Here is a 14,622-nt window from a genome sequence, read left to right as displayed (position 1 = left end):
AATATATTTATTAATAAAATTCCTTAGAAATACATTTCAATAACAAACTACAAATATGCCTCCTCAAATATATAATTAACCGACTGCATCTATCGAAATTTATACACGAGACCTCAATAGGTAGTAGTACGTGAAAGTGAGAGAGACCGCACTATCGGGTGACTCGCGCGAGTGAGAGAGACAGCGCTATACGTAATACCATATGTAAAAATTAATAAGAATTAAACCGCGAAACAAGCTCGGACAGACTTGTCACCCTCATTATTAGTATAAATACATATGTAGTTATTAATAAAAATTTAAAAGATAATGCATTAAAATACTAAATATTAAATACATATAAAATACATAATATTATACATGAATACATATATTATATATATGTATATATAATATATATTTTATAAATATATGATATAATTAAATAAAACCTTTAATTCATTAATTAACTTATCAAAATAATAAACTTACCAAATAAACTTCCGAAATAATTCGCACAGATTCCTCAAAATCCTTTCAATGCTGCATATTCTTATATGGTTTAAGCCTGTCTGTTGTCCGTGAATAATCCATTGGTCCATATCCCTTCCAACATATATATATATTATATATGCAACCTAGACAAATAAGAAAAATTCAAATAATAACACGTTTAAACTCTAAGCATAAGAACATAATAATTAATACATTATAAAAATCTCTTTTCATATACGTATATTCTATATAGTTATTCAAATAAAACTTCACTACATAATAATAAATTATATAAAATCTAATTTCTTATCCACCCATTATTGCCAAATAATACATATATTTTTCATTTTGATTATTAATTGCAAAATTTTATATACAATTAAAATGTAATGAGTAAGCAATGATAACTAAATAATAAACCATTTTCATTATGTGAAAAGCTCAACATTAATTAATGTATGTATATATTTAATAAATGACCGAAAGTTGTCAAGTCAAGCACATTCAAAATAATATTAAAATATTTCAAAATATCCAAAACTTATCCGCAATTAGAGGTGCATAGAGTTAATAAGTCATGGCCAGATGATCATATGTGAGTATTTTAATCCGCTCCGACAATAGTCTAATAAACGTTCTATATTGTCGATTAAAATACAGCCAAGCTATAAATGATATGCACCCTCGAATATCTTCTGTATAGAATGTCGTTTTACAAAATATCTGAAAAATATAATAACTATATAAGACAAATATATTAAATTATTTAAATTATTAATAATTATAAATAATAAAGATTCTGATTTAATAAAACCAATAATGCAAAATAAAGCTCATAACTCTTTACTGTGTGCAGAATTATAAATCTATATAACTACTAAATAAATTTTGTTATAACAAAACTTTACACATATATAACACACATGAAATATAAAGTTTAAATAATAATAATACAAGGTAATAAATATACATATTAATAATAATAATGAATGTATGGTCTTATAAAATTCATTATGCATGATTTTATTATTGAGACGACTAATAAGTCTCCTTATAAGAGCACAAGGCTAAGTCCAGCGTACCGCGTTATCTCCCCTATTACTTTGTTATCTCCCCTAATGTTTTCGACGTCCGTGCCGAGTCTTAATGCGAAAGGGACTCGCGAATATATAATGTATGAATATTATAAGGAGCGCTTTCTTATTGCAAGAGTAATAAATCACTACGAAATTATAAATTATAAAAGAATATATATATATTATATAATAAATTAATCCACATCATTAACTAACAAGATCCAACAGTAATACATTTTTTAGCAAACTTTCAAGACTTCAAAAGGGAAATAACAATATGTATAATACATATTTAATTAATAAAATTTTTAACAATTACATTTATTAACTTTTACAAACAATATATATAAGTATATATATATATATATTCTATACAATTAACAAGTAAGGAATATATGAATAAATTATAACGAACGAAATTATTAAATCGATTTATAAAGCGTTATAAATTCACTCACCAAAAGATAAGCGACCCTCCGAGCTTCATCCGGTGCAGCTGCACATGAGCTCACTCAGCGATAAGATAAGGCCTGGCGCGACTGCCTGGCTCGACTGCCTGGCACGGCGAACACCTGCATCCGGTGATAAAACAGCTCGCCACATCCTTTGTTCTAAGAGCTGAATAATGAAAGAATAATTAATACACTTTTATATTATAATATAACACAATTATTATTAACAACTATCTAGACCATGCACCTATATGCACATACATATATATATATATCATATAATTATTATATAGCAAATTGTAATTATAATGGTTTATAACACCAGAATTTGTTTATAACATTGTTAACTAGAACTATATAATTAATATAAAGAAAGTTAAAAATCAATTCTAAACGGAACATGCTAGAACGATCATTCACACTTCTATTGAAAGAGGTTGAGATTCTATATTAAAAATATATATGCATGCAAATTATTAAAATTCTGGTGACTAAAAACCTATTGTAAAAGCCTTACCTTTTGTAAAATGAATTAACGAGCTCGATGCATGGACAATACTGACAGCTCCGTCGTCCCCACTATCCCCACGCAAGAGCGCGGCCACTACGTCATAGCGCGCTCGAAGAAGAAGGACAGCCATAGCGGCAAGCGGCGGTCGAGCCGCCTACGCCCGGGAGCGCCGCATTCTCCTACCACTGCGGATAGCCGGCACGGAGTAGGGACCAGAGGGTACCTCAGGGAGCGCAGCTCAGTCTTCCGCGCATTTGACCTGGAGCTCTCGAGAAGAAAACAACTAAAGCGATCACGAGCGTATTATAGAACATTTTCGAGTCGAAAAAGAACTTAGTCGCAGGATATTTTTCCGGACTAAGAACTTAGTCTAGAGAGCAGTCGAATATTATAGTATACTTTAAGAAAATAAAGTGTCTTTGAACCATCACTTGGGTCTTCTGCCAATCATTTGTCACCAGTTCCTCCGACTCTCCTACAGGGACATCGCCGAGGCAGACCGTCCTCCACGGAGATTCATCGCATATCCTGACAGCAGTACTTTTGGGTAAGTACTCGTTTTAATTATTCAATATTTTCTTTTTCATCTCTCGTGATCTGCAACCATCAACCGAATATTATTATTATTATTTTTGCATGACATATTGAAGAATTTTATTATACATAATAGTCAACAACTTACCTTCATACAATTCCAACGTCTTCTCCTTCCGATAACACGAGCACGTTGATTGCCTTTGAACGTTAAACGCTCAGTCTGTCTTTGGTTTTATCCACAAGAGTGAATTGTCGCTTTCGACTTGTCAATCGATGTGCATTGGGTAGCCTACCCTACCCCTCTGCCGTTTCCGCGAAGAATTTTCTTTAGAGGAAATTTCTTTACGGACTCTGTGCCGCTGTGACGTGACGTCTTGCACATCGAAACTTGTCGTAGAGCACGGGACGCGCTCTTTAAGGACCGACTGACACATAGTATGATAACTCTGGTTTAGTATAATATATTAGAGGAATTACTTTATAATAATAAAACTAAACCAGCAGGCACGGTATCCATCTTATATTCAAATATCCCTACACACCCTTCCTTACCACGTCACTGCATGTGAGGTAATTAACTAATAATTTTCTCTCATAATAAATGAGGAGTCGCGATTTCAGAATCTGTCCTGTCTCTTTCTCTAAACCGGTTACGAAACTTTAGATTTACGCGGTACATTCTTTTTTGACAGGTGACCCCTCGAAATTTCCATCGTAAGTATTAGATGCCGCGAAATAATTTTAAATTATCCTTTCAATAGAACAAATTTAAAATTTAAATTATTTCAATAATAGATGGTTAGCGCCCGACGACCAGATCCAATAACTCGCCGCGAATTCCCTCTGCAAAACGCAGGCGTAACTCGCAGAGAACTATTCAGACAAAGGTTATTACGAGATCGCCCCTCTATCGCACGGCAATTATTTGTAGATAGGGATAATATCCCTTCTAGTATTTTACGCGCCGCCAACGATCGCGAAGATACTTTCTTTGATTTGTCCTTCGCTCCTTTGCCTCCTGAATTAAACCCCGAAACCAACAACGGTAACCCCTCAGCGATACCAGCAGGCGAAGAATCGAGTGAAGAAGAGGACCTTCCGCTGACAGACGAGGACTCTGATCACCTTAGCGATTGCCCAACAGTCGTGTACGATTTGGATAACCCAACGGTCAGAATTCCCCCAGCACTTCTCCTAGCTTTCGAGAGAAACGGAGAAATAAGAAGAACTCGAGACCAACAAGTCCAGACTGTGCCATCGCCAAGCCCTCCACAAACCCCTGATTCATTTTCAGGTTATTCTACCCCGAATTACTCTCCGGTCGCTCTTGGGGAGATAGACCCAGAACCGATAGACATCTCTCCAGCCGAAGAGAGCTTCGCGGATTTTGAAACTAACCAAATTTTAGATTACTTAGATAGTGAAGAGTTCTTGGGAACGGTAGACGACATATATCATTCATAGTTTAATTTCGCCAAAATTACCTTATAAACTAATGTAAAAGAACGTGGAAGGATAAAATAAATAAAAGGAAAAAATAGAAATTTATAATATAATAAATCTGCATATTTATTTGTCAATCCTAAAATACCTCCGAAAAGAAGCGTCCTATAGATCCTAATCTCTCGGCGTCCCAGGGTATAGCCGGCTTAGCAGGTTGCCCTGAAAAAGAAATAGAGAGATATAATATTGTTCGTCCCTGCACGGTGCGCCCTGCAGAATCGTTGAATAAACGATCGAATAGGACGTAACAGACTACTAGTCTTCAAACACTCCGATAGATTTCACTTACCCGGTGAACATCTCCAAGCGACAAACGCCGCTCAACATTCTATTCCTACTATTAACGAAATGCCTGTCCACACGAAACAATATAGATTTCCTCCTATACATAAGGAAGAAATTAATAGACAAGTAAATGAATTGCTGTCCTCAGATTTAATTGAACCTTCTACCTGTCCTTACAACTCTCCTTTATGGATAGTTCCGAAAAAGCCAGATTCCTTAGGGAATAAAAGATGGCGAATGGTTATCGACTATCGAAACCTTAATGAAAAAACGATAGGCGATGCCTATCCTCTTCCGAACATAACGGACATATTGGATCAACTCGGATCTGCTAAATATTTTTCGGTACTGGACCTAGCTTCCGGTTTCCATCAAATACCAATGACATCAAAAGACGCTCATAAAACTGCCTTCTCTACGCCTTACGGACATTACCAATTCAAAAGAATGCCATTCGGATTAAAAAATGCTCCTGCAACTTTTCAAAGGTTGATGGATAACGTTCTATCCGGACTTCAGGGAAATGAATTATTTGTTTATATGGATGATATTGTCGTCTATGCACGATCATTGCAAGAACACGAAAGCAAGTTCGAAAAATTAATGCAGAGATTAAGAGCTGCAAATTTAAAATTACAACGAGATAAATGCGAATTTTTACGACGTGAAGTTATGTATCTAGGACATATAATTGGATCCGATGGAGTCAAACCTGACCCCGCCAAGGTAAAAGCTATAATGAATTTTCCTACTCCGAAGAATCCGAAAAACATCAAACAATTCCTAGGACTAGCCGGATATTATAGAAGATTTATTCCCAATTTTTCCAAAGTCGCTAAACCATTAACCGACCTCTTAAAAAAGGATAAGAAATTTGAATGGACGGCAAAGCAAACAGAAGCCTTCGATATTCTAAGAAATTCACTATGTTCCGAGCCTATTTTACAATACCCCGACTTTACTAGACCATTCGTTTTAACTACCGACGCATCTGGATATGCGGTTGGAGGAGTGCTCAGTCAGGGAATAATAGGGAAAGATTTACCCGTTGCCTACACCTCTCGTATTTTAAATCCCGCCGAGCAAAATTATTCAACCATAGAGAAAGAATGTTTAGCCATCATTTATTGCGTAAATCACTTTAGGCCATATTTATACGGAAGAACTTTCATTATTGTAACGGATCATAAACCACTAGTATGGTTGCATTCCATTAAAGATCCCTCATCAAGACTATGGAAATGGAGAACTAAAATATCAGAATATCAATATGAAATACGCTATAAAAAGGGAACCTTGAATCATAACGCTGATGCCTTATCTAGGAACCCACCCGTTAACATGGCTCTTCCATTATTCCTCATCGATGAAGAGGAATACTCATCTGATGAATCAATATTTTCATATAGACCTCAAAGACCGCAGGGAAAATCTAACACACCCGAAGTTCAGAATGCAAGATCTAATCAGGAAGACCTGGGAATCCATCAAAAATTCGCTGAGATCTCGGCTCCCCCAGAACGCCAACCAACAGAAAATTATCAAAATCATTCCACCGAACGAGAAGATGATGACAATGGAGTTACCATTGAGGAAGTCTCGGATTCCGAAGAAGACTCCGATTATACGGAGATATTAGACTCTGATGTCGTACCTCACCAACAACAACCCCCTGAACCTCCACCATGGAGTCGTGCTCAAATACGGGAAGTCAGAGATAATATACTGAAACAAAAGGACAACCATGTAATATTCATTTATCTAAACGGAACACCTTATGATAACGGGGCAAAGCTATATCATGAAGCTGAATTACTTCCCAAATACGAGGGACTAACCTACGAAAGAGCCAGAGTATGTACCGTGAAAACCAACACGCTAATCGCTCTTCCTATTAAACAAAACAATCGTACTCTCATTGAAGCGCAAACTCTAAAAAATTGCCTGCGTTCTCTCGTAGATGTAATTCACGAACTCGACCTTTCTTCGATAAGTCTCAGCAAGACCGAACGCTTCGACGATTTACCATGGTCATACATATTCAACCAAATTAAAAGATACCTGCAAGAACTACCGGTTAATATAACCATATGCTTAAATTTAATCCAGACACCCGAAATCGAAAAACGTCAATCTTTAATTCTAGAAAATCACGCCTCAGCCCACGGCGGACATAAAGGCGTAACTAAGACCTATAATCGGATCAGAACACGCTATTGCTGGAAAACAATGAAGAAAGACATTCAGGATTTTATCAGAACCTGCCGAGAATGTCAATTAAAGAAATTAACAAGAGTAAAAACTAAGCAACCCATGGTCATTACCGACACGCCTGGGATGGCCTTTGATAAAGTCTCTTTGGACATTATGGGACCTCTGCCCATCACGAAGAACAATCATCAATACATACTAACCATGCAAGATTTATTAACGAAATATTCTGTTGCCTCACCGTTACAAGAAGCCACTTCTTTAACAATAGCTGATACTTTCACAAAAGACTTTATTTGTATATATGGAGCACCGCGCGCCATATTAACGGATCAAGGAACTAACTTTTTGTCAGCATTAATGCGACAATTAACGAAAAGATTTAATATACAACATTTTAAAACTACAGCTTATCATCCTCAATCAAATGGATCACTAGAACGTTCACATCATGTGTTAACAGAATATTTAAAGACACAAATAGATAGAGAAGATAACTGGGATAAATATATTAAACTAGCAATGTTCTCATACAACACCAGCGTGCACGAAGGCACCAAATATTCACCTTATGAACTGGTTTTTGGGCGAATAGCTCGATTACCTTCCGCGCATCCTATTATCGAAGAAAATATTGAACCTACTTATCACGAATATATTACGAATCTATTTAATAAAATAAGAGATCTACAAATCCAAGCTCAGCTAAATCTTATACGTGCCAAGGAAAAGAGCAAGACATACTATGATCGCCATCTAAATCCGCAACAACTCCAAATAGGAATGGCCGTGTTTTTATTAAAAGAACCGCGAAAGGGAAAGTTCGCCGACCAATACACAGGACCACATGAAGTACTCGAATTATTACCCCCTAGTAATATTAAACTTAGAGTTGGAAACCAAAATCGTATCGTTCACATAGATAAAATAAAAAAGTCCCACTGTCAGCCAGGATGAAATAATAATTTAAATAATTCTGTTACAGATGCTCTGGCATAAGCAGCCAGTCCAGCCCAGACCGGATTCATCGCTCCTGTATCAAGTAAAACAGTCGTTCCTATTCGCTCACTGTGCACACGTAGTAGGAGCCATCTGCTTGAATGACGACACTAATTTGTGCAGCAACTGTTACTCTCGGATTCGTACACAAATCATCCAAAGCCAGTATCGACGTCTTAGGAGACATTTCTTCATAAACAGTCACGTCGCTAGAGACGAATGCTGCTCTATCTGTGGTACTACAGTAATAAAGACTAGATCCATAGACAATTGCATCTCGTGTATCCTAACTGCGAGTGAATTATTACGTCTCCTCGATAGCACTTCGACTCATGTCGACGATTTTAAATATCCTTTAGTTCTTAATGTATATGATAGAACCCCTATGTCATAAGGCATGTCTTTTATTAACACGGTATGCTGTATTAAAATTAGAGGATACCGTGATCCTATTCTGAATATCTACTTCTGTGAACTTTGTTATCAAGGTGTACAATCTTCTTCACTAAGATCTCAACTTCCTCTATTATCTTCTCATTTCTTTTCTCTGGGACCACACCACGTTGAACCCCACTGTATCAACTGTCGTCGAACTCTTACTACTCTGAGACCTTTGCATGAGTGCTCTATCTGTATTAGGAATATCATTGAACTTTTATTTATACTACCTCTGTGTAATAATGCTTAATAATGTCTCAAACACCCCCCAATGCTGTGTGTATTAAATTACATGGGTATCTTCACTTGCACAACCATAGCCACTATTGTTGCGCCTGCTATTGTATGCTGCATACTACTTGTAACTCTCGATTTTTTCTCCCAGTGGATTCTCACATTATATCTGTTGCCCCACATCCCTACAGAACTATCTGCTCATATTGTCAGCGACCCATAACCATAATAAGGCCTTTAGCTAATTGTTCTGTCTGCACACGAAACATTGCCGAAATATTTAGAGCCACTAATTCTTCCAATCTTGCTATTAGTGAGAATGAAAGCCCAAATTAAAATCTTTTAAATTAAAATGCAACCTATTGAGTACGCTGATACCTTATCCCATGTAATACACGAAGAATTTAACGGATATATTTCTTCAAGACATAATCTGTATTACTGCGTCTCGTGCAAATCACAAGCAGACCATGAACTTTACTATATAAATTACCATAATATATCTGAATCCTTCCCCGACATCACGGTGTCTAAATGTTGCATATGTGCTCGCAATGTGTCTAGTGTAACTCCTATAATAGATTGTAGGAGATGTTTCTTATACTATTTGGAAGGAGAACGTATACGAGAATCTCGCAGAATATCTGATTAAATGGATTTCCTGCCAAATGTAATACCCGAAGAAGACCTAGACACATTGTCCCACTTGTTACATGTCGAATTAGAAGGATATATCTGCTCCCATAATGATCGGTATTACTGTCGTTCATGTGAAATGTTCGAAACTAGAGAACTTCAGCCCATAATATACCACAGTGTTACATATTTTCCCCCAGCTTCTTTGTATGGCTTTAGATGTCATATGTGTAATTTATTACTATCTCTCATAACTCCCCTGTCGGACTGCAGGAGATGTTTTCTATATTATTTACAAGGAGAACAAGCTCAAGAATTTCGATTAAACAAGAATTGTTGATTAAACCATAATGAGCAACGTAAATAATACGCCTTGCAATCACGACATCCATAACTTGTTACAATACTTCCCAAATATCTGCAAAGCAGAATGTAAAAAAATAATATTCTATAAGAAACACACTAAGAAGAACCATAACCCGGTTCGTATATGTTGTGCATGTTGCAAAATTCGTCAATTTCGAGTTAAACCTGACCTGATAGTATGCCACTGGGTAACTTCCGGTGAAATAAATTTCTCTAAATGTGAATATTGTCTAGCTCCTCTAGATACCACTCGCTCTATCTTTCAATGTTCTGAATGCATATTTTCCTACTTTGAAAGGGCAATATATGAGAGGAACCATGGAAGAAACATAAATAATCTAACTGCTTTTGCTTTTTGCAGGACTCACCAACAAGGGGTATACGCTTAAAAAAGGAAAAAAAAGGGGAGAAAAAAATGTGTCCGCCATTAAAAACCAAAACATCCATCCATCCGCTTTTAAAGGATTCATTTTTTAATAGTTTTCGCGTAAACTGTGTCATTATATTAACTCACGATATTCTAAGTGACTCAAACTCTTACCTTATCTGTACAAATTGCTATAACCCCACAAATTATAACAGAGTTCTTACAAGATACTCTCATACATTTCAATATGGCTCAGTGCCCTTGCAAAAATGTCGTATTTGCGGTCAAAATTGTTATAAAAGCCGACCAATTATCAAATGTATGAAATGTGTTAAGGCTTATTACCAATTTTCCTCATTTATAAAGAAAAAGGAAGAAAATACTTACAAACAGTTAGTCGGTATATCAGTAGACTCTTCCACATTAAGAATAGAATATGGACGGGCCGAAATAAGGATTGATCCAAATGACCCGGAAGTCTTGGAAGAAATAATTTCTTCTTAAATATCAGTCCTTGTTTTGCTACCTAAAATATATAAAAATTATTGTAATATAATCAGTACATACTTATTCAGATGCCTCATTTATTGTATCTCTAGTTAGCACAGGCATCCACAAATTATAACCATTAACTATAGTTACACACATATATATATATACGTGCATAGTAATAATAACAAATATATATATATATAAAGGAAAAGAAACAAAAAAAGGGGAATTATAATAAATAGATATACATAAAACATAATACCATATAATTACGAACAATATATATATATATATATATATATATATATATATTAAAAACAATGCTACAAAGATACCTATTCAATTTTTAAATATAGAATTTTTTTTTTTGCATGGAAATATATACACTTATATATATATGTCTATACAATTATACTATAATCACAATATGCTAAGCGACAATTATTCACTATTAAATATCCATAAAATTGTATTGATCATTCAAGTAATCATATAATATAATATATATATATACTGCTACCACATATACTGAAATCATCATTATTTCAGACCACCATGACGCCTTTAGTCCTAATAACCTTCTTATGCGAAACCGCTGCTCTTATCGGATTCGATTGCGGAGGACAACACCTCAATATCACCTCAATATCTCTTTACTTGATGTTGGCGAATGTGACTTGAACATACGAAAACCCAATACCACCGATGTTCATATTCAACTATTGCAATTGTCCGACTACAGCTATACGGAAGTCATACAATGTAAAGTGGAAATATCCAGGAATATATACCATTGCGGCATGCATTCACATATCTCTGCTGTTCACAATGGAAGAGCCGATTATGTGCATGAGACTGGATACACTCAGTGCCTAAGGATGTTTCAAGACGGAACTATTTCCTTGGGAGACAACACCCTTGTCGCTGGCATAAAAGCAAATCAGACGACCTATCGAAGTATCACCTTGGTGGGCCGCGTACAAGTTGACGGATACTGCAAGGGATCCCAGTACAACGATCCATACGGAACATGGGACGACGTAGTCGTCCAAGCTGCTGTGAAAATATCACTAAAATCTTCCTACGTTCCCGTACAATTGAATACTGGAAGAATTAAATTAAAATCTGGAACAGTATGTAAACTCGTTGACAGCTACTGTTTAGACGCTGACGACGGATACACCTACTGGAAACCTATGCCTACGGATACTTGTAATTTTCAACAATATGATGTCCTCTACGAAGGACCTGCAAATAAAATTTCTGAAGACATCTCCAAGACAGATACACCAATCATCTATAGTCTTGTGACTCAGGAAATCACTTTCGCCCTTATGAAAACCAAGGAAATACCTCTATGTGGTTATACTCTCCTGTGCACGGAACACCCGAAATTATTCATTCTTGAAGCTAAACCTGGCAATACATTTGCTAATCGGAAAACTATTCCTGTCAATAATCTTGACATCTTTACATACATGAACTCCAAGTTCGTGTATATAGAAAAACACGTCAAACAACAGATGACTTCTCTTTACAATAATGTCATCTTGCAAAAATGTGAACTAGAAAGACAAGTGATTACCAATGCCTTGTCTTTCGCTACACTCCAACCAGATGAATTTGCCTATCGATTAATGAAAGGACCAGGATATATGGCTGTTACCACAGGAGAAGCTGTACAAGTAGTCAAATGTATCCCTGTTGAAGTAATGGTCAGAAAAACGGAGGAATGTTATGCTGAACTTCCTGTCACGGTGCGCAATCATTCTCTCTTTCTTACCCCCAAGTCAAGAATCATCACCAAAATCGGTAACGAAAGAGAATGCAGTGTAGAACTTCCTACGCTGTACAGAATCGAGGATACATGGGTCCAACTCACCCCTAGTATTCAGGTTAGACAGCTACCACCTCAACAGCTAAAACCTATGGCTGCTCTAACCTGGAGGTACCTCACTCCGGGATCCTTAGCTACCAGTGGAATCTACTCCGAAAAGGACATAGAAAAGCTAAGAAATCATATTATGTTCCCAGCCGAAAAGCCAGCTTTACTCAATGCCGTTGCTAGAGGACTAACTGGCCACTCCATGAACACCGAAGGAATCTCAGTATATAATTTGCTGGATGAAAATTCTCTAAATAAAATTGTCGAAAGCACAGCCTCACGGATCTGGAAAGGATTCATAAACTTTGGATCAGCCACAGCAGGACTTGTCGGAATCTTCATGATCATCCGCTTAGTCAAGCTTGTTATCGACACCGTCATCCATGGATACGCTCTCCATACTGTATATGGTTGCAGCCTTCATTTAATCGGAGCCCTGTGGAGCTCTCTTGCAAACTTGCTACTCCATCTGGCACGAGAATCTTCTAAGAAATCTGGAGATGATAACCGAGACGATCAATCACCTGGCAGGGGAACGAACCTTCAAACCTCCAACATCGATCCCACTGCGCCTCCGGAAGTAGTCACTCAACAACTTCCTCCAGCCAAACCTCCAAGGACGATGAGACCTTGCCACGAGGAAAACGCCAAAAACGTAAATATGCCTACATCATATACAAACTTAAGAGACCGCTTAAACACTTTAAATGAAGATATCTAATCTCCCTAGACCAAAATCCTCCGAAAACAAGTGGATTTTGTTCTTATTAGGGGGGAGGTGTTACGTCCCGCAACAAAAATTTTAAATATTACTTTGTAGTATAACATCAAGAATTTATCATCTTATATAATTTTTAAATATTACACATATTCACTATAAATTCATATCACTATATATATATTATATATAATTTGCCGATATTCATATTATCTAGTTATCCTATATAACTAAAAACCTAGTAAACTACCAGTGCTAACCGAATAGCTGGATTTACAGAAATATGTTAATCGAATAAAATTAATATATTTCAACTTTATTCAGGAAAGAAATAGATTTGAAATCGTGTTATTAAAATTATTTTGAATAATGCAAACTGTGTTAAAAGCGTTCGCGACAAAATTCATATAAATCATTATATGAAAGTTAGCAGAAAATTTATCATTTCAAATATCTATTAATATATATATATGTAACCAAAAATCTAGGAAAATATACTATATTACACCTGCAGTAATCATGCATGCAAAATAATTATACATTTTAAATTAATTACAGAAAAGTGAACATAACTGTTATATAAAACACTATAATAATTAATTCCTTTAGTCAAAAAGAAGACAATTTAAAATTCTATTTTTAAATTCAAGCAATTTATATTGTTAGAGCAAAAATATCGTAACGGAAAATACGTTCATATAAGTACATATACTTACTACACTGTAAAATCCCATAAAATTCCCTTTACAATAATATACAGAAATATTTATGGACCAATCAAGCACCTCATAAAACATAACCCTTCTCCTGGAAATTATAAAATAATGTTAGAAACAATTTATTTAAAGACTAAGTAAAAACACTTTTAATTATAAAATAATACTTACCTAAAATCTTTTAACGATTGATCTTATCGCCCTATACGGATCACTTCGATGGACGATGTAACTGGACTGCCGTAAGTGGGATGCGGCTATTGCAAATTTTGAAACCTGGGAGAAATATAATTAAATTAATATTTGGATGAATCGAGACATAACCTGTTGGCAAAAATGCCAACAAATATCCTGAAAGCAAGTCTAAACAGAAGGAATATTAATATAAAAGATTAATAAAAAATTATCAATAATAAAAGAAAATTTATAAAATTAATTTTGTGCTCCAAAACAGTGTAAAAACATTTTGTAAAAATTACATTATCTAATTAGAACCAACATATCATAAGTATCTGCAAACGATGAAATTCATTTGTACAAGAGAAAAGTAACTCAAAGAATTTGTTGCTCGTTTTAAACTATTAAAAATCGACACTTTGTCGGCACAAAGCTTAAAATACTATATATATATATATTCACTATTAGAAAGTAATTTTTCTCAGAGTCTTGATATCTGAAAATTATAATAAAAGTATAAGAAGAGTTACTATAAAGATTATTGA

General features: G+C 35.4%; 1 protein-coding gene across 1 annotated transcript; it reads left to right on the top strand.

The window, feature by feature from the left end:
* Window positions 1-11,165: 11,165 nt before the first annotated feature.
* On the top strand, window positions 11,166-13,187 carry LOC145972357 (uncharacterized). The gene has a single exon (XM_083100912.1). It carries the CDS (start codon window positions 11,166-11,168, stop codon window positions 13,185-13,187), a length of 2,022 nt encoding a protein of 673 aa, XP_082957038.1.
* The last annotated feature ends 1,435 nt before the right edge of the window (window positions 13,188-14,622 follow it).

The sequence above is a fragment of the Camponotus vicinus genome, unplaced genomic scaffold, assembly GCF_025532165.1.
Source record: "Camponotus vicinus isolate PSW18456_S1 unplaced genomic scaffold, iyCamVici1.0 SCAF_5, whole genome shotgun sequence".
NCBI lineage: Eukaryota > Metazoa > Arthropoda > Insecta > Hymenoptera > Formicidae > Camponotus > Camponotus vicinus.
The sequence above is the reverse complement of the archived record's forward strand: the minus strand, read 5'-3'. Positions and strand labels throughout refer to the sequence as shown.

Excerpts from the sequence above, each read along its gene's own strand:
- LOC145972357 (XM_083100912.1), top strand. The coding sequence starts at position 11,166 with ATGCGAAACCGCTGCTCTTATCGGATTCGATTGCGGAGGACAACACCT.